This window comes from Marmota flaviventris, chromosome 6, assembly GCF_047511675.1.
Source record: "Marmota flaviventris isolate mMarFla1 chromosome 6, mMarFla1.hap1, whole genome shotgun sequence".
In the NCBI taxonomy this organism is placed as follows: domain Eukaryota; kingdom Metazoa; phylum Chordata; class Mammalia; order Rodentia; family Sciuridae; genus Marmota; species Marmota flaviventris.
In genome coordinates this window covers 37,911,974-37,935,063 of record NC_092503.1, presented here as the reverse complement: position 1 = coordinate 37,935,063, position 23,090 = coordinate 37,911,974, and the positions used below count along the sequence as shown (strand labels likewise).

The following is a 23,090-nucleotide window of genomic DNA, read 5'->3' as shown; positions in this document are numbered from 1 at the left end:
GTAAAAATGAATTTCACTTATTTTTTTAGCTGTTAAGTTTATGTCCATTCAATTTAAGTCATCCGGTTTAAGTCAAATACATCTGAAGCCACCTGCCTTATACGTTATATGAAACTGGGAGATTCCATATGATTTTTAAAAAGTCATTTTTAGCCAAAGGGCTGGCCCAAACTAGCTCAAAACTCACCAAACCAAATTGGAATCTGACGTTTACATTGGTGATTCATAGGCATGTTGATAAATCAGATATTCTTCTCTGAGTTTCTTTTATTTACCATGAAATTTAAAAGATTGTGTTTCCTGGGCCAAGTGACCAGACTTTCTTTATTCTGTGTTTTTAAACAACTATTAGGCTGGTTGAATGTTTCTAGTTACCACTATGTGATTCCAGGTTAAGTTTGGTACATATGTTACATCAACAGGGAGGTTGTCTCTTATCAGCAGTCACTGGTGTAGTCTGAGTCATTGACATAAAAATAATCTGATTTCAGACGTGCAACTTCAAACATAGGAGGAAGTTTGAAGAGGGTTTTACATGAGACATCACATTCTGAAAACCTCCATATCTTTTTCTAAAATTTACTTTTTTGAAAAAATAGGTAATACCTTCATGTGGTTTGAAAGGTATAAATGAATATGCATCTGCTTCCCCTCTCCATGAGTAATGGTGATATCAGTTGAGAATATTGTAGTGACATTTTATGCATTTGTGGCAAATATAAATATAAAGCCTGCTAATTTGTCTCTTAACCATTTTTCTGATTGATTTCATTCCCATTACCCTTGTCTGGTGCCTCAGATGTTTTGACTGTGATTTGCATTCTTCTTTCCTATGTATTTCAGCTACTATTCTTTCTAAACTTCCCTGTTCAAACCTTCTAAAGAATCCCTATCATACATCATAGTGTTTTGGGCCCTGAAGTATTATCTTCTGTCCCCTGCCATTCCTGGGATTGTCCCACAGATCATTCTTTGCTGAGATCCCTTCCTGTACTTCTGGAATACTTTAAAATGTCTGATGAAAGTTCAAGGTCACCATGTACCATTACAATACCATTTGCCTTGCTTATGTAAAAACCCCAAGATAATCATGATTTTAGTATTGTAAGACCTATTGTCACTCCCTGCACATGCCTGGGGTCCCTCCATGCCAGTCCCTCTCCGTGGAGCACTCTGTCTACCACTTACTGTTAGCAAACCACACTCAGTTCTGGGGTCACCTCCAGGGTCCTTTATGAGTTGAGATTTCTTAGCTCATGGAAACTTCCACTGTAATTTAGTATGGCAAGTTGACTTCTCTACTGAGAATAAGGATTTCTCATAAGTAGCAAAAGTGCCTTTCTAGTAAAAATTAACTGATTTTGTTAGCATGTAAGATTAGTTTAAAAAGAAAAAAAACTGAAGCTTTTATTTAACCATTCATTCCTCTTGTCTCCCTACCCTACCACCCCTACTTCAATCTAACACATATCCATATTATTTTTAGCAGCTCTGGCTTGCTTCACTACTTTTCTCTGAAATGTTGTGTTAATGTTCATTAAAGGAAGTTTTTGTATTTGTTAGGACCCTCGTTTGGGAGAGTGTCTTTTAGGCCTCAGTTTTGAGGTTTCCTCTGTCGTTGATACCTAAAGGGGCTGAAGGCTTCAAATAGGATGTCACTAAAGATTAAGGATCTAACAGAAAAAATGTTATGCCTGAGAGACTGAAAGTATTAGACATCAACCCTAACAAATGACCTGAACCGTCCAGAGAGAATAGCCAATCCTAAAATGTGACTCCTAAGTATGTAAGTGAAATTCCAAATTCTAATCAAAATAATTAGAGATATTCTAGGTGCTTGGTTTTATTGCAAAGTGCCTGGTTTTATTGCAAAGTGCCTGGTATGAGGTAATTGCCACCCCCGCACACATTAGGGACTGAACCCAAGAACAACTCTACCACTGAGCTACATCTATCCCCAGCCTTTTTTGTTTTGAGACAGAGTCTCACTGAGCTTCTAAGGATAGCCTGGAACACTCGTGATTCTCCTGCTTCAGCCTCCCAAGTAGCAGGGATCACAGGCGTGCCTACACCCCCATGGTAATTTGCTTTTGATGACTGATTAACAGAGCATTAGACAGCAAGAATAGATTAGAGGAAAGGGACCAAGGGGAGGGAGGAGGGGAGAGAAAGGGGAAATACTGGGGAATGATATTGGCTAAATTATGTTGTCATAAATGTGTGTGAATATATAACATTATGTATAATTATAATGGAACAATAAAATTATGGGGAAAAACAATGGTGAGAAATCAAAATATAGCTGAATCTATAAACAACTGAAAGAAAAAAAAACCAAAAGTTTCAGAAAAGAATTGAAAAGCATTTGTTTAGCCCCATTCATGTGAAATTTTTGATTGGTGATTATCACTAACCAGATATACCTTGTTGAATAGGAATAATTCATGAGACCATTCTTTCGGTGTGAGATCCCTCTGAATCTTCCTTTATTCTTCTGAAATTTTGACCTCACAACATCAGGTTTACTTATTTGTTTTCCCATACATGTTGATAAGAGTAATAACAGTGGGAAATATTTTAGAATTGGATAAGGATGGCCTCTGCTGTATGATATAAGTCACAGTCCAGACTATTCATCCATCTGTTGGAGAGGGCCTGGTCAGTTCTGTGGTCTCAGGTACATCTAGGTGATCCTTTTCACTAGCTTCTAGTGATTCCTCCAAGATAATACCTATCTGCTGAATTCCACTGAAACAAATATACAATGTTTTGATTTTGTTGTTGTTCTCTTTTGGTACTGGGGTTTGAACCCAGGGGTCTCCACCACTGAGTTATATCTGTAATTCTTTTTATTTTCTATTTTGAGACATGGGCTCACGAAATTGCTGAGGATGTCTTGCTAAATTGCTGAGGCTAGCCTCAGACTTGTGATCCTCTTCCCTTTGCCTCCTGAGTTGCTAAGATTACAGTTGTGAGCCTCACTGTGCCTTGGCTGTCTTTGGTATTTTCAATCACAAAATACTTCCAGATAATTTCAGTTTAATATGCCATAGCTTTTATATATATATAAAATAAAAAAATAGAAACAAAAAATTCACAAAACAGGAATTAATGATAGATGAGACATAAAAAATATTGTCTTCATTGCATCAAAGAAATGCAGATTATTATAATTAGATTTTAAAAGTCAGCAACGTGCTGGCAAGGGTGAGGTGGTTTTATATCTCACAGATGGTGAGAGGGTATGTTGTTATACCTTAGATGGAGGGCAGGTAGGCTTATAATATCACTTGGTCCACGTGATTCTATTCTGAGTATATTCTAAGAAAATAATCAGAGCTGATGTTGATGTTTATTGATGAGCTCATTATCTCTGCAAAGCAGGTGGTATGGTAGAGGGGTCACAAGCAGGGATGCTGGAGTCAGTTACCTAGCATGGAATCCCATTCCACCCTTAACCACCTATGTGCACGTAGGCAAGCTACTTTCTCCCATACCATGATTTTCCTCATCTGTCAAATGAAGATAATAATAGTATCTACCTCCTACATCATACAGAGAATTAGGTAAGTTGATTTATGTAAAGTACTTGGAACCCTGCCTGGCACAGAGTAAGCAATTCTTTATTAGTTATTATAAAGGGAATTATGAAAAATTTAAGAAAAATCTAAAAATGCAGTAATTTTTAAGGAGATAGTGCTTACATATGATAAAATATTTAGCCATTAAAATAATGGTTTTGAACAATATTTAACCACATGGGAGATGTTCCTAATAATTAAGTTAAACATCAAACTGTACGTATAGAAGAAAAGACAAAGTGGCCAAATATTAAAGCTCTTTTCCCATTGACTCATCAATTATAGATGATTTATATATTTTTTCACATTGTTATATTACAATGATAATTGTTAAAATTATTACCAATAATGTTTCACATAAGTTTTATATTCCTATTCTTTACCAAATGCATATTCATTTTGACATATTTTACTTTCTCTTCCTCTTTTTGAAGCTGCTAATATTTCACTTCCTCAATCCCTTCACCCACACATCATCTGCTTGGTATTTTCTTACATTTAGCTTGCTTACTTTGTGTATAGATCAGCCCTAAATCCACCCCCCACCCCCTCTCAGTACTGGAGAAATGAACCCAGAGCTTCACAAATGCTAGGCAAGCACTCTACCACTGAGCTAACCAGCACCCAACCTCACATCATAGAAGAATAACTAGGCCAAGTGAAATGATTTATGAAATTGTGTTAGTGGTGGCTTTCTCTTGGGAAGTTAAGCCAGAGAATACTGCTTAGGTGATGATGACACCATATCCTTTCCACATTTTACACATTCAGCCATATCTCCCACTCCCACTGGATACTGGGATCTGGATACTCAGTAATTCCATGTGTACAGGAGAGAAATTCCAGCCTCCAAGCTACCTCCTGCCCTCCTTTTCTGAAGTTTCTTTCACGTTTCTTTAAAGTCAGTCTTCCACACCAGACTGATACTTAATTTTATGAACACTGTCCAAGCTATCTATTTTAAACTAATTTCAATTCTTTTGATAAATATTTTTTTTTTTACCACAAATGAACTAAAAATTGACTCACATTATTGCTAAGTTGTTCTTGCAATAAGCTTATAGGAGTTGCGTTTTGCATTATTCTCTGTTCTTTGGTTTTCTAGCACAGCATTATCCACATACTTGTACAGGAAACAAGAAAGATTCAATGCTATTGTGTTGTTGACATTTATAGAAATGATTGATGAGGTTTTGGTTCTGTCTTCCCCTTTGCACACGGTTCTCTTTTCATATTTTCAAGATCAGCATGTTCTGTCATTTCTTTCATTTTTTTTGGTTGAAGATCTGATAAGAGATTTTCAGTACAAAAATCTACAGAAATAAGGGGCTCAATTAACAGAGAACACTGCAGTTAGCAATTGCATTTATAATAGGGTCTAGTAGTATACAAATTAATCCTGGTTACAAGGACAACTCTATCAAGTATAAAACATTGCTTGTTTCATCTCGACAATTTCATGAATCTGTCAGAGAATAGATTTAGAGTTCACAAATGTGAGAATATCATAGATCTTGCATTTCCTAGAAAAGACCAAATCCTGGTGTTTTCACAAATCTACTTTGATAATCTAGATCAGTAGTCTAGACTCCATGAGAGGTAGAGAAGCAATTGTTAGGAGATCTATATCAACTTTTCGTTTTGTGGCTTCTATTTTTTTAATATCTTACAATGCATATATGGGTGTAAAAGACATGTTTTTGTAAGTAAAAATTTAGGATTTCATGCTCAGATACTTTCGTTGATGTGGAATAGGAATTTTAAGAGTGGAGTAAAAGGCAAGAACTTATTGTTCCATAACCTGAAATAAGTTTGTTACTTAACTATAACAAGTAAAAAAATGAACTTAACCATGGATTCTGTGTTCAGCCTAAACAAGGAGTTGTGACGTATGTTCGTGAGCACACTTATGCTCTAAGTCTTTATAGGGCTTTCAGTCTGGTTGGAAGGAATTAGAAAATGACACAAGGTAGCATAAATGTGCAGGAAGGAGCCCAGCAACATGATTTTTTTTAGTGTAAAGTTGCTAAAGAAAGTGTGATATTAGTGGCATACAGGATAATGCTGCTTTTTTAGAATATTTCAAAACCCATTTTATGTTAAAATATTTCTTTGATAATGAGATCAGTTCTTAGTCTGCCTGCTCAGGTAAGTTGAATTATCTCTTGAATATTGATGTCAACTGGATGAGCTTCCTGCTCCAGTATTAAAATACCTTTATAAGAAGTGGCAGAATAGACACAGTATGAAAGTAATCAAATTTTTTGAGTAGTATTCTTTTGGAACAGTGATAGTGTATAAAGGTAATTTAAGCTTCCTCTTCCTGTAAGCAACCTGAGGTGATCTGTGAAAATGGTCCACTACTCTCTTGACCCAGAAACCCCCACAAAATCATGCAGATAAAGAGGTTCAAATCTTCATATTCACCTTTAAGAACACTCATGAAACTGCACGGGTCATCAAGGGTATGCACATCTGAAAAGCCACCAAGGAATACAGCCACAAACCAAGGAATACCTGAAAAACAGAAAGATATAACTTTAAAGAAGCAATGTGTGTCATTCCGGCCTTACAGTGGTGGAGTTGGAAGGTGTGCCCAGGCCAAAGAGTGGGGCTGGACTCAGGGCTAGTGGACCAAAAAGTGTTGCATTTTTGCTGCACATGCTTAAAAATGCAGGGAGGAATGCTGAACTTAAGGGTTTAGACATAGATTCTTTGGTCATTGAACACACCTGGGTGAACAAAGCACCCCAGATGCTCCACTGTACTGAAAGAGGTCATGGTTGGATTAACCCATACATGAGTTCCCCCTGTCACACTGAGGTGATCCTCACTGAAAAGCAACAAATTGCTTCTAAACCAGAAGAGGAGGTTGCACAGAAGACGAAGATATCCCAGAAGAAACTAAAGAAACAAAAACTTATGGCACAGGAATAAATTCAGCATAAAGTAAATTCAAATAAAAGTAAAAGGATGTTAAAAATTTTAAATCAGTGTATTAGGGCTGCCATGACAGAGAACCACGCACTTGGTGACTTCAAACAGCAGGAATTTTTTTTTTTTTATAGTTCTGGAAGCTATCTAAAGTTGTCAGCCCCCTCTGAAACCTTTAGAGAAATCCCCCTATACCTCTTTTAGCCTTTGGGTGGTTTTCTGGTATTCCTTGGTTTGTGGCTGCATTACTCCAAGTTTGCCTGTCTTCATGTAGCTGTTTCCCTGTGTGTGTATTATGGCCAATATAAGAGTGCCAGGCATATTGGGTAAAGGGTCCATACTACTCCAGTATGACCTCATCTTAATTAATTATACCTGTAATAATCCAATTTCCAAATAAAGTCACATTGTGGGGCACTGAGGACCATGACTTTAACTTACCTTTTTCAGTGTGACACAATTCAATCCATAACAATAATATGAGAGTTTCCAGAACAACACATCAAGGCAGTGCATAAGGTGTCTAATGATGCTTTCTTAGCTAACACCTGAGAGCCATGCAGGTTGGATATGGGTTAAATGACAAATAGCCTCAGCTATTGGTGTCAGCTAGCTGCTTCTGACTCTAGGCTTTGGTATCTCAGGCCTTAATAAAATTATTCATGTAGGTGGTGTTATATACTGTTTGGTTTTGATCTTCCTGGTAAAACCCATAAAGTTGTTTGTGGATCAGGATGTTTATAAGGCTGTATTGGGCCTTTTGTTTTGATAATACTGCATAACAAACTGCAAACCTCAGTGGCTTTGATTCACAAATACTTATCTCACACTCATGGACCTGCAGGTTGACTGCAGTTTGGCTGCTCTTGGCAGGGCTGGACATGGTAGGGCTGAGCTGGACTTCAAAGCTGAGGCTGAGGTTCAGGTCTGTTTCATATGACTTTTTCCTGGGACTGAAGTGGAAGAAGGAAAATCAGCTACCTGGAGCATACTCTTCTGATAGCAGAAACTTACTAAGTCTCTTCATGTCTTGTGTCTGAATAAATAACACTATTAATCCACATACTCTATTGATCCAAACAAATCACATACCAAACTGAATGGTGATGTATACCTGCTTTCTGTACTAGTTTAAAGCACCAAAAGTTGCATAGCAAAGAGTATGGATATCTAATTCTAATTCTGTTACTGTGAGGGAAAGGAATACATTGAGAACAACAATCCAGACTACTGAAGAGCCATTTTTCTTTAGAATTCTACAAGAACTTTTACGTCAACCAACTTGTCAAAGAAAATGTACATAAACCATAGACTTGGTTTCTTAACCCAGTCTCCTGAAAAATTATAGCTGAATATTATATGCTTAATTTTTTTTCCAGGAAAAGTCCAGAGTACTTCACAAAACTGATTCACTTTCACATTGGTCACATTTCCTTCCCCATAGATAACTTGTTAGGCCTTCTTTCTGAGCCCACATTAGTGCATCTACCACATTCTGTATTGACCGAAGCACATTATTTGCCTTTCCATTGTCACCCAAAACAGATGAGACAGAATCTGGTAGAATTGATGTCTTCTTGAGTATGCTCTGATAGAGAACATTTTCATTCAGGATAAAACTGTTTGCAATTCTCAGAGGTAATAGTTGTATAGCATTACTGACATACAACCATGAATTGTAGTTTTGGGGTATGTCCCACTCCTAAAACTTTCCCAAATAATGTTGGCCTATGTTACCTGGCCCCTTCTTCATCTCCCATTGCACTTCCTCTGTGCATTGTACATTTAACATAAAAATTCCAGACCCCTTTTTCTTGATTATTTTATGTAACTCATTGCCCTTGTCAAAAATAGGAGGTTTTTTTTTTTTTTTTTTTTTTTTTTTTTTGTTTGTTTTTTATTGCTGGGTGCAGTGGCACATGCCTGTAATCCTAGAAGCTTAGGAGGCTAAGGCAAGAGGACTGCAAGTTAGAGGCCAACCTCAGCAACTTAGCAAGGCCCTAAACAACTTAGCAAGATGCTGTCTTGAAATAAAAGATAAAAAGGGATGAGTATGTTGCTCAGTGGTAAAATCCCCAGAACCTAAAAAAGGGGCAGGAGCTTCTTGAGAGCATATTGAGTCCTTTTTGTGTTCATAGGTTTTAGATCCTATTTATCTAAATACTAGTAGAGTGGCAGGTATAAAATAGGTTTTTCAATGCTTTCTGTATTGAAAACAACTCATAAATATTACACGGCACTACTTAGGAGTAACTGAATTCTTTATTGACGCTTAAGTCCTCCATGTGAATAAATATGCTGAAAGCAAATTACAAGGAGTGATCATTTTTTATTTTTTATTTTACATTTTTACATGTTTGAGCATATTGTCACTGTATTTTGCAAACACATCCAATCTCATATCTCATCCACAACTGAGACAGATGTGATCTTTTCCTAGGTGAAATGGCATTTCACCTGGTAAAGTGAACCCTTTGTGTCTTATGATAAAGTCTCAGAAGACACATTTAATCCTCAAAAACTACTATTTACAGGCCATATGTGTTTTTTGGAAAGACATTTCCTTTATTTTAAAACACCTTTTATCCATTATTTCATTGATTTTGTTTTCATTAACTCTTTAATTTAGATCCATCCACTAGACAACCCCACCAAACAAGGATAACAGCAGCCATAGTAATAATTGTGGTGGCTGCAGTACTCACTTATTTCTCTCCTGGAAGGAGCTGAAGGAGTTGGGCATGGTGCAAGACCAGGACCCTGGCAGGGCTGGAGGCCTTTGCCGTGAGTACAGGTATAGGCACAGTGATTCACATGGAGGCCTGTGCTCTGCAGGACTTTGGGGAATAAAACTGAGATCTGCAGCAATAGAGAAGAAAGAAGATTTTATTCCTTGATAAGGCTAAAAAAATGTCTATGGAAAAGTCCAACAAGCTAGAGAACCTATGATATTAGGAATGAGTCTGTCTGGTGACATTAAAATGAATTCCAGAAGTAATTGAAAACAGACTTTTCTTCCCACATCACCTCTTTCTTTCTTGATGCTTGGAGCTCCTTACGTTTAGATTTATCTTAGAGTCACAATAGTAGAAGGTGCCTCCAAAAACCCCATTGTGAATGATACGGGCACCAGATTTTCCCCAACTTGTGAGGGGCAATCATATATAAGCAGCAAGTACCCAGATTTTTTTGTTGTTGTTGTTGTTGGGAGATGAGATCAACAGAATAGACTATCATATTTTTGTTGCCTTTACATCTAATTTGATGCAGATGTCTCCCTTTAAAATACCTTTTTATGCAGGCAAAAAGCTGTTCAGAACTGTCTTTTATATGTTACAAGTATTAATGAAAGAATGAGCTTTAATACATTCAATATCTTTGGTAGAATTTTTACAGAACCACAAGTTTTAGTTCTAGAAAGGAGCTACAATTCTAGTGTTTGCCCAAAAAACAACTTTTGTAATTTAAAATCAATAAAGAAATTTTAAAAAATTAGAATCCTAAATTCTGGTTCTCTGTATTTGTCAATTCTGTTTTCTGTAGGAGAAATAATTAGATTGGCAGAAGATTAACATTTTGAGATAACAGAAACAAAAAAAGAATTACCAACTGCTAACAGAAATATTTCTGGCATATCCAAACACACTTCTGAAAACTTAAGAGATAATTCACTTAATTCAGGGAATCGAGAGGATGTACTTAACTCTTTAAATTCTAATCAGCAAACAAATATTGATTGAAGGCACTGACAAGGTCATTGCCATACATTTAGTATGTATATCTAACCTGAACACAAGTCGGTATTTACATCCTGAAGGACAAGTGGCTTGAAAGCTGGTGGTTAAATCCAGAAAGAACCATAATTTGATGTGAAAATCCTATATGGTGATATTATTAGTGGTTCCTTTTTTGGTATTAGATAAGAACTGATAATTCTGGTATAACTCTTATGGGTTGGACTCAGGTTTGACCTTGAAAATAATCTTTCTCAACATGAGACTCCTTTATCTGAAAAACATAAGAATACTAACTCCTTTATATAGCCATAAATATTAAATAACACTGGCATTTAACAAAAATTTGGTGTACCTTGTCAATGTTCAAAAAATGTTATTTTTAAAAAATTTGGGGTAAATTTGAATCCAGCTCTTGAATGTTATGATTCACTGAAATGCGTCAGTCAATAGTTATATTTTACTATTTCCTAGGGCACCAGACTTTAAAGACACATTTTAAAACACATTTAATCTCTATAACAGCTCTTTTATAGATAAGGGTTTGAGAAATTAGTTAACTTGTCCAAGCCTACATTTTTTTTTTTCTTTTCTTTCTTTTTGTTCTGGGATTGAATGCAGGGCACTTTTCCACTGAGCTACATCACAATTCTTTTTAACTGAGTCAGTGTCCAAGTTGCTGAGGTTGCCCTCAAACTTGTGATCCTCCTGCCTCAGCCTCCTGAGTTATTGGGATTATAGACAAGTGCCATTGTGTCTAGCTAAGCTACATATCTTGTAGGTGGTAGAGTCTGGATTCTAACCAGGCTTGTGTCTCTCCCAATTTCCCTAGTACCCACCCCTCCCATCATGACTGCTTTTCATCTTCCTGTGCTTCTTGTATGTAGCAAAATAGTTTCTAATCATTCTTCTCCTGTATCTAAACTTGTCCTACATAAGTTGCAAGCACCTGAGTATTTCGTTATGTCTTTTATGAACTCATGCCTGTGAATGTATTTCTTGAAATTCTTGCTATACATTTATTTTTTGGCATTACATGCATTTTTAAAACCTGAGAATTTACATATTGAAATAGCTGTTACCAGATACTTTCCTTTGGGCATCATACTGATTTCATAAAATCAAGTGTATAAGTAGGTTATATTATCTGTGAATTTCATTTCAATATTAAAAAGAGCATATAATACAATATCTCTTTAGATGAGGGTGTTGGTTTTGATAAGGCTGAATATTGCATTTTATAGCAATCCCATAAAGTGGCCACTCAGTTTGTGTTAAATCACTTTTGATGATTAGGAAGCCATTCACTCTGCAGGCTGCTCTTGGCATCTGTTTGTAAGACAGTTCTTCCTTATGCTGAGCCATGATCTCCCTCCCTCCATAGCTAATGTTTCATCCTGAGTGTAACCCTTGAAGATCTATCAAGCCTAAATCTTATACTGAATAACAGTCTTTCTGATATTTAAAAACAGTTATTTAATCAAAATTATTCTCTCTAGGCTAAACATGACCAACTCCCTTGACTAGTATTTTTTAAAATTAATTTTATGCCATTTAACAATCCTAGTTGCTCTTATTACCCTGTTTTCTTCTGTAAGTGTGAGACTCAAAACTAAATCCAGTAATCCTGATATATTCTAATCCTCAAATATGTGGGACAGACTGACTATCTAATCTTTTTATTTTGATTGCATTAGTGCCTTTGTGGGGGTACTAATGGGCATATGGATCTTACTGTCATCTAAAACCACAAATCACATTTACTGGTGCTGACACTTAACCCTACCTCTCTCATCCCTTACCACTTCACCAATAGAACAAAAGACTCATATGGGGGTAAATTCTGCCTTATAATAACTGACTCCCTTGTATGAATAGCTGAGGTCTTTCTGAATGCAGTTATCCAGGATGTCCTTTATCCCTCCAAAAGGCTGATGAGAAGGCCGCTGTATTTTCATTCTAGTCAGTGCTAAATTTACTGGCAAGGACAGGGCCTAAGAAAAAAATATTACCTTTTGCTATTAACATCTCCTTTTCAGGTTGAAGGTTGAGGTCAGCTTCCAGACCTGAGTCAGTCAGCACATACCTTGTAGCTCAGTTCTTCAGTGATTTTCTTGATCTGATCATGGGAAAAACCCAATCACACATCCAATCCACATTTTTCTATCTTATCCATAAGCATCAATTTCAAGAGAAATTGATTAAATGCCTTTTACACACAGTTCCACTGTGTTTGCCTCATTTCCCTGATTTCCTGGAATAGTCGCTATATCAAAGAGGGAAATGAGGCCAGTGTATTTGACTAAGCCATCACCCCCTCAACCTCCTCTCCTCCTCCAGCCCTGCGCTCCTGCCATACCAGACCAGTCAGAATTCCCTGCGCACCACAGGTTCCCTTCAGTGGTGTGCACATCCTTATTCTGCTGCATTCAGTGGGACATTCCTGTGCCTCCTTCCTAGCCCAGGACTGACATCACCTAGGAAGGTTTCCCTGACTCTCCTTCCCTTCCAGTTAAGTCAGGTGCTTCCCCTCTGTGCTCTGTGCTTCTATCTACCCACACCAGAGCAATCACTGCTTCTCATTTTACCAGCTGATGATGCAGCTGCCTGTTCTTCCTGAGTTTCATGTCTGAAGAAAGCTGCCTTCCTCTTTGGATCTGCATCAGAGTTCTTGGTTGATGGTGGAAGGTTTCAGTATGGGATCCACCTTGTTCTGCCAAATGTTTTCTTTCTGGGTAGCCATTCTGGGTCTCAGAGTTCACGGGTTGCTATTTAATGATCAGTTCTGGAGCTCACCTGAGGATCAATGTGATGTCCCTCATTGTGTAGTTTGTACAGTCCCTTTTCTAACATTGTGTTGAAATTTAAAATGCATTTTCCAGTTTTTAGGTTTGGGGCATTTCTCACATCTTTGACAATTTCTGCTTTCTACATTGTAGAAATGTCATTTGTATGTCCTCTTCTTAGAGCTTGTAGAATGATCCGTCTAGCCCAGAGATGGGTCTTCATTTAGAATAGCTAGGAGCTTTGATGGATTTTTTTCACTCAGCCAAGAAAGCACTGACAATCCCATTTTCTTAATTCTTTTCAGGTAAAATTTAAGTTCCCTGGGCAGAGAAAAAATGGACCAAGGGTCGAGTTCTCCATTCATTTTGCCATCCAAAGACAATTTGTACCACTTTCCCAAGTGGCAGATTGGTAGCCCTTCTCAATCATCACTTTGCTTAAGTCCTAACTTCTTGGCTCTTTCTCACCTTTACTTTGCTTTTTTGTTACTGCTTTGCTTTTGTGATACACATTTTCTTATTTGGGGGCATTGCCTCTTGGTTGTTCCCTTGTGGGTTTGTGGCACACATTTGTACCTGGTTCTGTCTTCCTCAGTTTCTTGTTAAAGAAAGTATTCAAATTTCTGACCTTGGTTAACACTGAAATTTGAATATTCTTCTTTTGTTTAGGTGAGTATGTGGCTTTGAGAGAGACTGAATACTCATCATGTATGGGTATAAGTGTAAGTATTTTCTAAGGGGAAATATCTGCGTAGAAAGTACATTTTGGTCTGTTCCTTCAGTGGAAAAACTCTGTGTGACCAGGCCAGCATGCATGTTCCTATTATTATTTCACTTGTGTATTAGGAAACATGTTGTTGGAAAAACAGTTGATGGGTATCATAGATTAGTTCTGCCTGGTTATGCCTGAGTGTTCAAAAAACTGCAGTGTGTTAGATGTGAATCCAAAAAGCCATGCTATGCTTGCTGTGCTGTGCAGTTCACATAGATATAGTTAGGGAAGTCTCTGTTCTATAATTCTCTTTAAGCAGTGCCATGTTCTCAAATTGGACACACTTTACTAGTAATACAAAAAAAAAAATACTTTGTCTTTAACAAATTTCTTATGAGGTGAATATTTCTGTGTGCCATTGTTTTTGAATAATGAACTCAATTTGGGTTTAAATGGGCTGTCCTGACTTAAGAGTGCAAAAAGAAAAATTTAGGCTGAAGATCCATCTTGTGTTCTCTCGTAAAATTCTTTGTGATCTGCAGTACACCATAAATGTAGGAGACTCTTGTAAGTCAGTGTTTGGATGAGTCTAGAGTGTATTGATGTGTGGAAAAATCAACATTAAGTGAATGAAGGGCTTTTAAGAAGCCTATTATAACCACTTATAATGGAAAATGTAGTTCCCATTAGAGTTTGATTTAAGGAGCTTTGGTTCTTCACTGAAGCATGAAAGCTGCTGTGTGATGCTCTGTGCAAATCATTTTTGTAGCATCTACTGCCTACCTCTTTCTGGTTAATCTGCTTCTGTGTTTAAAATAGAAAGGACTGAATCTGCCTTGTTTAAGGAATTAATTCACAGAAACTTAAAAGAAACCATAGATTATCATATTTTTATTTATCTAATAGAATATTGAAAAATAAAATAAAAGCTTTACTTGGTCTAAGCAGACACAGCAGCACCAGTTGTTGATCCTAGGATCATGTAATCTGTTTCTCTTCTGCTTGGTTTTGTCAGTGTTTTTCTACTGGAATCAAATATTAGTTTCTGGCTCAGCTTGCAATATAAAAATGTACCAATTAGATTGTTATGACTTCATTTTTATTCATGAGGAAAAACTCAATAAACAGATCATTATGTGTTTTTGGCATGTAGGAGAGGAATTTCAAAATAAGCCACCTGGCCCCAGGCATGGTTGGGAGCCCTGGATTCTATTCCTTCAGGAATCTGAAAGAAGCTGGCATGAGTCTATATTCCCCATCCTCAAGTAATTATTAATTTGAGAGGAATCCTTCCATTTTTTTTAGATTTTTATGAACCTTTATTTTATTCATTTATTTATATGTGGTACTTAGAATTGAACCTAATGCCTCACAAATGCCAGGCAAGCACTCTGCCACTGAGTCACAACCCCAGCCCAAATCCTTCCATTTTTATTGATCTGCCATATAGTTGACCTTATCTCCAATTCTGAATTAATTTAGCTCTTATACGGATTTTCTATCTACTTTGGTGCCTGGTTTTTAGGGAAGTACAAGGAAACAGTGAGACTTGGTGGTGATGTTTGACTTGAAGGGAGCTATGGTTTGGAGCTGAGGAGGCTAGGTGAAGTGACCTTGTCACACAGTGTGTGACACAGTGTAAGACACAGTGTGTGTGCCTCATGGGAATTGACAAGTAACATGTGAAGTAAGTTCCTGATGAAGAGAGAGAAGAGCACATCAGTGGAATTAGGCCTTCTGATAGATCTGGTTAGGAAAAGGAGGAGAACATGACTACCTCAAGTTTGGGGAAAGAGTAAGATAAAGGTTAAGAATTGAGGAAGAGCCCAGTGGGTTCACCCCACAGTGAGAGACTCTTGTCCAGAGTCAGACACTCAGCCAACATCTTTCCTTTTTCTTCTTTCTTTCATCATCCAAATTCTTGGATGAGTTTTAATTACCTCAACTAATTGTAGCATGGCTACCACATCCACTGCCCCACAGATTGGAGGTCTTCAAGGACCCCCTCCCACAAAGGCCAGCTCCATTTGTTTTAACCTGCAGAGTATGTGTTGAGGCACTAGATGTTGTAGATTCCACACCACTTTTTCTAGTTCATCTACAGTTCCTTTCTGGCCCCAAAGGTTACTGAAAAACACTGAAATGTACACGAATTTAGATTAAAATCCCTGTTCCACTGAAGCTAGTGTTGTTGAATTAGGGAAATTAAGGCATCTCTCAGCTTTAGCTTAATGGAAATAAAGATATCTGAATCATCATGTGGTTAGAAGAATTAATAGAAATAACATGGAGAGTATATTGAAATAAATGACATGGTAAACAGGCATCAGGGGCCATTCCCTTTCCCTACCTGGTGACCACTCTCTCTTTCTTGCCTTTTGACTCCCGTTCTGTTGATTCCATTCCCTCCTGCTGGAACTCCTTCTCTCTCTTCTTTACCTATTGAAATATCCTAACCACCTTGAAAGGTTGATTTTGTCACCTTAATCAAAGTTGAGCTTTGCATGTTCTAGATTCCCAGTTTTATTCATTGGCAAGCTCCAACTTACTACCCTACATTTTAGTTATTTGTCCATGTCTTTTTTTTTTCCACTGGGTGATAAGCTCCTTGACAGCAGAGCCATGTCAGGGACATAGCGATGGACAGTAAGAGCTGGGACTGTCTCCCATGGTTCCATAGGATCTTGTGCATAACTGTCAAGCTCCTAGGATGATCTCATCTTTTTTTTTTTTTTTTTTTTTTTTTCCTTTTTTCCTAACTACAACCATATGCTGGTAAATTTTATTTTTTTTTTCTCTTGCTCTCACTGCCCTCCTGTGGTTTTGATGTCATCAAATGTCTGGTGAATCATCTTGGGATGGCCATCCATAGGCACCTCAAAGGCAACATGCCAAAAATCGATTTCTCACCTTCTTCTGACCCTGATGCCACACACAGTCTGCCCTCTTCTTGTGTATTGTATTTTATCTCTCCTCTCATAGTCCACCTGGTCCCTGAAGCAGAGAGGTAGAGGGCCTTCTGGAAGTCTTTCCTTTCCTATCTTGTCTGTATGGAATGGGTCACCAAATTCCAACTCATTTGTCCCCTAAGAATTTCATGAATCCATTTCCCCTCTTTCTGGATTAGCTACTGCTGTCTATGTTTGGGTCTTGCTCTCTTCACTAGTTTTACTGTGATTTCTTTCTAATCCATCTACTTCACCTTCTTAATCCTTCAAGTCCATCCTCTAGCTCTGTATATCATTATGCCACATTCCCTCATGAAAACCCCATTGTATGTCATGAACTGGCTCTGATCAGTTTGGTAATGGCTACTAGAAGTGCTTCTGTGGGGTTCAGCATGATCTCTCAGTAAGAGCCAATGGGTGCAGTGAAGAAGCAGGTAGCACATGATATAGAGTTAGGGTTAAAGTCCTCTCTGACCTTGATCCTTCTGTGCCTTTACCTTCAGCTCCCACTGTAACTCCACTTCACAGTGGACCCTGGAGTAGCAGGGAACTATTGTGTTCTTATTCAAGACAGAGCTGCTTCCTCTGATCCTTACCTGGGAAGCCCACACTTACAACCTTAGTGTGTGTGTGACGAGGGCACAGAGTGGACCCTACATGAAGCTCAAGTATTCTTGTTTTAAATATTTGTGTTTTTAATTGTCAAAATGTGTATATTTATAATGTACCACATGATATTTTGAAATATGTACCTTGTGGCTAAAATGGAGCTAATTAAGTGTTTGTCCTATAGCTCTTGCCTACTTCGCAACCTCATTGTCTTGAAATCCTGTCTCCCTCATCAGACTGTGATTTCTTGTAGAGGACATATCTTGTCTCATTTGCCCTTGAACACTGGGACTTACCATAGTACTTTTCATGTGATATGTATTGTGGATTAAATGGTGTATTATATTGAAATGAATAAACAAATTTGAAGTTTTAAGTATAACTTTGCTTTTTTAAATTTAAATTTGATTAGTGAACATATTTTTGCTTCAAGGCAAAAGGAGAGATTTTAGGAGTGTTAATGCTCTGCAGGAAATTTCATTTGGGGAAGCTGGTAGTAAGTAGACATTGGAAATTTTTGAGCAGGGGAATAGCATGATGAAAGTGGTATTTAAGGAAGATTGATCTGGAGACAACCTTTCATTATAGGTTTAAACCACTGCTGGCAAGCAGAGGTGAGGGTGTAAGGCAGTGGGGAGAGGCAGGCATATAAAGCTATTCTGAAGAATAGCTTCTTAAGTCTTTGAACTTTCATTTCCACATTTGTTCAAATGGGATGTACTTGCTGGCATGTTACTGAAATTAAAATAGAATGCTGAAGTTATTTTATTTTTAAAGAAAAAACATTCTTGTAAACACCTAAGTGAGCCATTTTGCATAATTATCTATGCGACATATTCGTTATTAATTACTTGTAAATAGTGATTATGAATTCAATATTAAAAAAATTGCATCTGCACCACTAGACTACAATCTTTTATATTAGTGAAGGTTTTCATTTTAGACATTTTGAAATAAATTCTTAACTACGAGAAAAATAGTTTGGTTTTCCATAAGCATTTTGCTATGTGGCTTAACATCTCTGTTCTAATTATAGGTGTGTGTGTGTGTGTGTGTGTGCTTTTTCCCCCAAGGGGCATTTTCATTTTACATTTGGCTCATGTGACTCTGTTCCTGGTTAAAGTTTATCCTTCATTTGTTTTGGCCATGTAGCTCTCCTGTGCTTTATTCTTCACATTGGCCATTATAAACTTTTAAATTTATAGTTGCTTTGTTATTTTTTATTACAGGGCTATGACTTATTGATTAAAGAGAAGGATTTTCCAAATATTTTGCACTTTCATTGTGTATTATGGATACCAAGGAAGAGAAGAAGGAACGGAAACAAAGCTACTTTGCTCGGTAAGCATTCTTTTGCAAAATTGTATCAGTGCTTTAAAAACAAAATATTCATGTTCTGAGACTGATTATAAACACAGCAAGTAACCAGTGGAAATTAAAATACTTACTTTCTCCTTTTTAAATTAATAGTAGAGGAATAACATTTGGTTCTTCTTTTTCTGTCTTCGGTAATTCTTTCAGGCTAATGGTGCTCAGGGACTGCAGCTGACCTGCAGATTGCTCTGAACCCCATGTTTAGAAACACACCTTGAATTTCAGTCCATCATATGCTCAGTTCTTGCTATTCTGTAGCTTAATTGGTTGAGCTATAACTAAAAATTATGTCATATTGAAAGCTTACCACCTTGTGGGGAGGTCAGGACTAAAAAAGTATTTTTGTAGGTAAGTTGAATGGCTGAAATGATATCATTAGTGACAGGGTAATTTTTAAGGATTGAGCTTGACCAGCATACAAACATTTCTTGTTATCCAAATAATAGTTATCTAGTGTATGACAGGCTATGATTTATAGATTTAAACATCTATATGCAGCCACTCAATAATCAGAATAAAATGAACAAAATATTAAAACATTTAGAAATCATTTTAGTAGTCAGAATGCAAAAGTTTTTTGTTGATATATTTATCTAGAAATTAAGCTGGATTTTAGATTGTTAATAGGAAAATGAGGAAAACAATTTAAAGATTCACTATGTATAAGTGTTTTATTTATTATTTTATTTATACTCGAAATAAACCTATGACATAGATTACTTTATCTTCATTTTATCAGTGAGTTAACTAAGATTTAGAAAGTAAGCATTCTTCTATACATTTCATATAGCCTAAGAATCAGTATTCAAACAGAGGGCTGTCTCCAATGGGTGTGCCCCAATGAAAAATAAGAAATCATAAATAAGAAGTGTAGGAATCCAAAAGTCAAACTACTTATTATAGCAAAATGTTTTTCATTATCTGGACTACAGAAAGTAACAAGATTGGAGAAAGAAGAAGTCAGGCATGTGATAGATGAGACATTAGGAGAATGGGATATTTAGAATAAAAAGAACTATATAACTTTTTATGTTGAGGTAATTTAAGTTCACATGTAATTGTAAGAACTATTAGAGAGATGTCCTATATCCTTCATTCAGTTTCCCCAGTGAAAAGATCTTGCAATATAATGTGATAATGTGATATAATATCACAACTAGAAATTTGATATTAATACGGTCTACCAACTCTATTCAGATTTCACCAGGTTTACAGGCACTCATTGTGTGTCTTTGTACATATTTAGTTCTATGCAGTTTGTGGGGGGAGGGAATGGTTATAGGGATTGAACTCATGGGTACTCGACCACTGAGCCACATCCCTAACCCTAATTTGTATTTTATTTAGAGACAGGATCTCAGTGAGTTGCTTAGTGCTTCACTTTTCTAAGGCTGGCTTTGAACTAACTTTCTATCCTCTTGCTTCAGCCTCCAGAGCTGCTGGGATTACAGGCATGTGCCACCATGCCCAGTTATGCAGTTTTATCACAGGTGTAGACTTGTGTTTTACCATAACATCAAGACACAGAGCAGTTCCAAAAACAGTATCCCATGTACTACCCTTTTGTAGCCATATTCACCTCCCTCCCTCTACCTGACACCCCCTACGACTGCCAGTTTGTTCTCAATCTCTGTAACTTGATAAATCAGGTTACATATTCCATATTGCATGAATGGACTCATATCATAAATAACCTTTGGTATTAGGCTTTCTCAATCTGTAGTTTCCTTGAGATCCATCCAAGCCACTGGATGTATCAAGAGTTTGTTCCTTTGTATTGCTAAGTAGTGTTCCATGGTAAGGATGTATTACAGCTTTTTCATCATTCTTCCATTGAAGAACACTGGGTCATTTCCAGCTTTGTAACAAACAAAGCTGCTTAGGATGAGTGTGTAAGTTTTTGTGTGAATATAACATTTTCATTTCCCAGGAATAAATGCCCAAAGGTATAATTGCTGGATCAAATGATAAGTATATGTTTGATTTTGTAAGAAACCGCCATACTCTTTTCCAGAATGGTTGGACCATTTGACATTCCCTTCAGCAATGTATGAGTTATCTAGTTTCTCTGTTACCAGTATTTGGTAGTAAGACTATTTTAATTTTAGTCATTCTGATGATGTAGTAATATCTTATTATGGTTTTAGTTGTATTTCTGTAATGGCTAATAAAGTTAAATATATATTATCAAGTGTTTATTAGCCATCTGTATATCTTCTTCAGTAGAAATTTCTTTTCAAGTCCTTTGTAGTTGAAGTTTTTACTGCTAAATTTGAGAGTTCTTTATGATATTCTAGATATTAGCCCTTTGTCAGCTATGTGGTCTGCAAATATTTCTCCTGGTCTGAAGTTTGTTTTTTCATCTTATTAATTGAGTCTTTTGCAGAACAAAAAGTTTTAATTTGATATGGTTCAATTTATTAATTCCCCCATTTATGATTGTTTTTGGTGTCATATATATTTCTTTGCCTAGCTCCAGGTTCTAAAGATTTTTCCCTAAAAGTTTTTTTTTAATTTTTAAAAAATATTTATTTTTTAGTTGTACTTGGACACAATACCTTTATTTTATTTATTGATTTTTATCTGGTGCTGAGGATTGAACCCAAGACCTGGCACATGCTAGGTGAGCGCTCTGCCGCTGATCCACAACCCCAGCCCCCTAAAAGTTTTATAATATTTTGTTTCATATCTAAGTCTATAATCCATCTTGAGATAATTTTTGGGTGAATTTAGGTCAAAGTTATTTTCTTCTTATTCTTCTCTCTCTCTCTCTCTTTTTTCCTATAGATGCCCTTCATAGTGATTTTTAAAAACTGTTGTGCTTTCTCAGTTTGAATTGAAAATAATTTTAAAGCTTCCCATAGTAAGGGTTATTGGTGGTTTACTAATAACCTGCTCTATGTTAAGTTTTTCTTGTCCCTAAAATGTACAATAAGGGAAGAACCTAAATTGAGAATACAAACCAAAACTCTTCTGGAAAAACAGCAGAGTTTTTTTTTTTTCAGCTCAGGAAAGTCAAATTTATTTGTCGGACTTACTGTGACCTCTTTTGACAAGTATTCTAACAATAAAAAAAAATTAAAAATGCTTAAGTGTGACCTTGGGAGTATAGGAACATATCAACAAGGACAAAAATTAGTGCTGAGAGTCAACACAATTTGTCCCAATGAAATAAAATAGTGAGAGCTAAGGAGAGAGAAAAGGAGAGAGACCAACAAACCCTGGGCTCAATCCCTTAACAAAGAGGAGGACCAGAGGTGGATGGTTTAGCTGTGGAATGGAAGCCAGAAATGGTCAAACTAGTAAAAGCAAAAACAAAGAAAGAAAAACATCATCAAAGAAGAAGCAAAGTTATAAATCTTTTCCAATGCCTTCTGATGAAACTGGAATTATCATAGAATCAATAGGGGAATTATCAATGGAATTTACTTGAGAGCCAGTTTCTTACAACATAGAGCATATTTTTCTAGAGCAGTGTACCTGAGGGCAGTTCCCTGGAGTGAAATGTAAAGTCAGGCCAAGGGTAATTGATGCAATCAGTTTTCTCTAAACTAAATTGCACCACCTTACACAAATCTCTCCTGGTGTTCAGAGGAAATCCAAATGAAGATTTGTCCTCATGCTCTGCATGTTACCACAATTATGTATCTGGAATCCTAAAATTGCTTTTAAACTCTTTTCTTTCTTCCCCCTTCCCTATTTTCCTCCTGTTTTAGTCAGTTTTTCATCATTGTGATACATACCTGAGAAAACTAACTTAGAGGAGGAAAAGTGTCTTTTAACTTGTGATTTCAATGGTCTCAGTCCATGTTCAAAGGGCTGCATTGCTCTGGGGCCAAGGTGAGGCAGACCATCCTGGAAGAAGGGGATAGCAGAGGAAAGATGCTCATGGTAACTGAGAAGCAGAAAGACAGACACAGGAAGGGGCCAGGGACAGATAACAGTCCCCAAAGCTATACCCCCAGTGACCTAGTCCTCCAGCCATATCCTACCTGCTTATAGTTTTCACCACCTTCCAGTAGTCTATTCGGATCGTTAGTCCATCAAACAGATTAACCTACAGATGAGGTTAGAGCCTTCATGCTCCTATCACCCACCAAACCCCACATTGCTGCTTTGGGGACCAAGTCTTCAGTATCATCTTTGCGGGGACTTCCAGATCCAAACTATAATAACTCCGGAGTGGCTAAATAGTCAACATTTTCTTTGTGTACTATCTTTTATGTGATTTCATCAACATTGTATGACTGTTATTTGATAAATAATTTCTTACCATACAGCCTTCATTGATGTTCCCCCCAATTCAATTTAATATTGAAGTGAGGTGAAGTTTTAAAAGACCTTATTTTGATAATTTCAGATTGGAATTAGTGATTCAAGAGTCTCCTAACCCTCCTTTCTTACAGCACATT

The 23,090-nt window shown here is 36.9% G+C and overlaps 1 protein-coding gene across 4 annotated transcripts in view; it reads left to right on the top strand.

The window, feature by feature from the left end:
- The window catches only part of Ncoa7 (nuclear receptor coactivator 7), a 144,013-nt gene that overhangs the window by 4,401 nt on the left and 116,522 nt on the right, over positions 1-23,090 (top strand). For all 4 annotated transcript variants that reach the window (XM_071613058.1, XM_071613059.1, XM_027947379.2 and 1 more), the window contains exon 2: positions 18,534-18,645. In XM_071613058.1, the coding sequence (XP_071469159.1) occupies positions 18,596-18,645 (50 nt within the window). In that variant the 5' untranslated portion in view covers positions 18,534-18,595. The remainder of the gene's footprint in view (positions 1-18,533; positions 18,646-23,090) is intronic.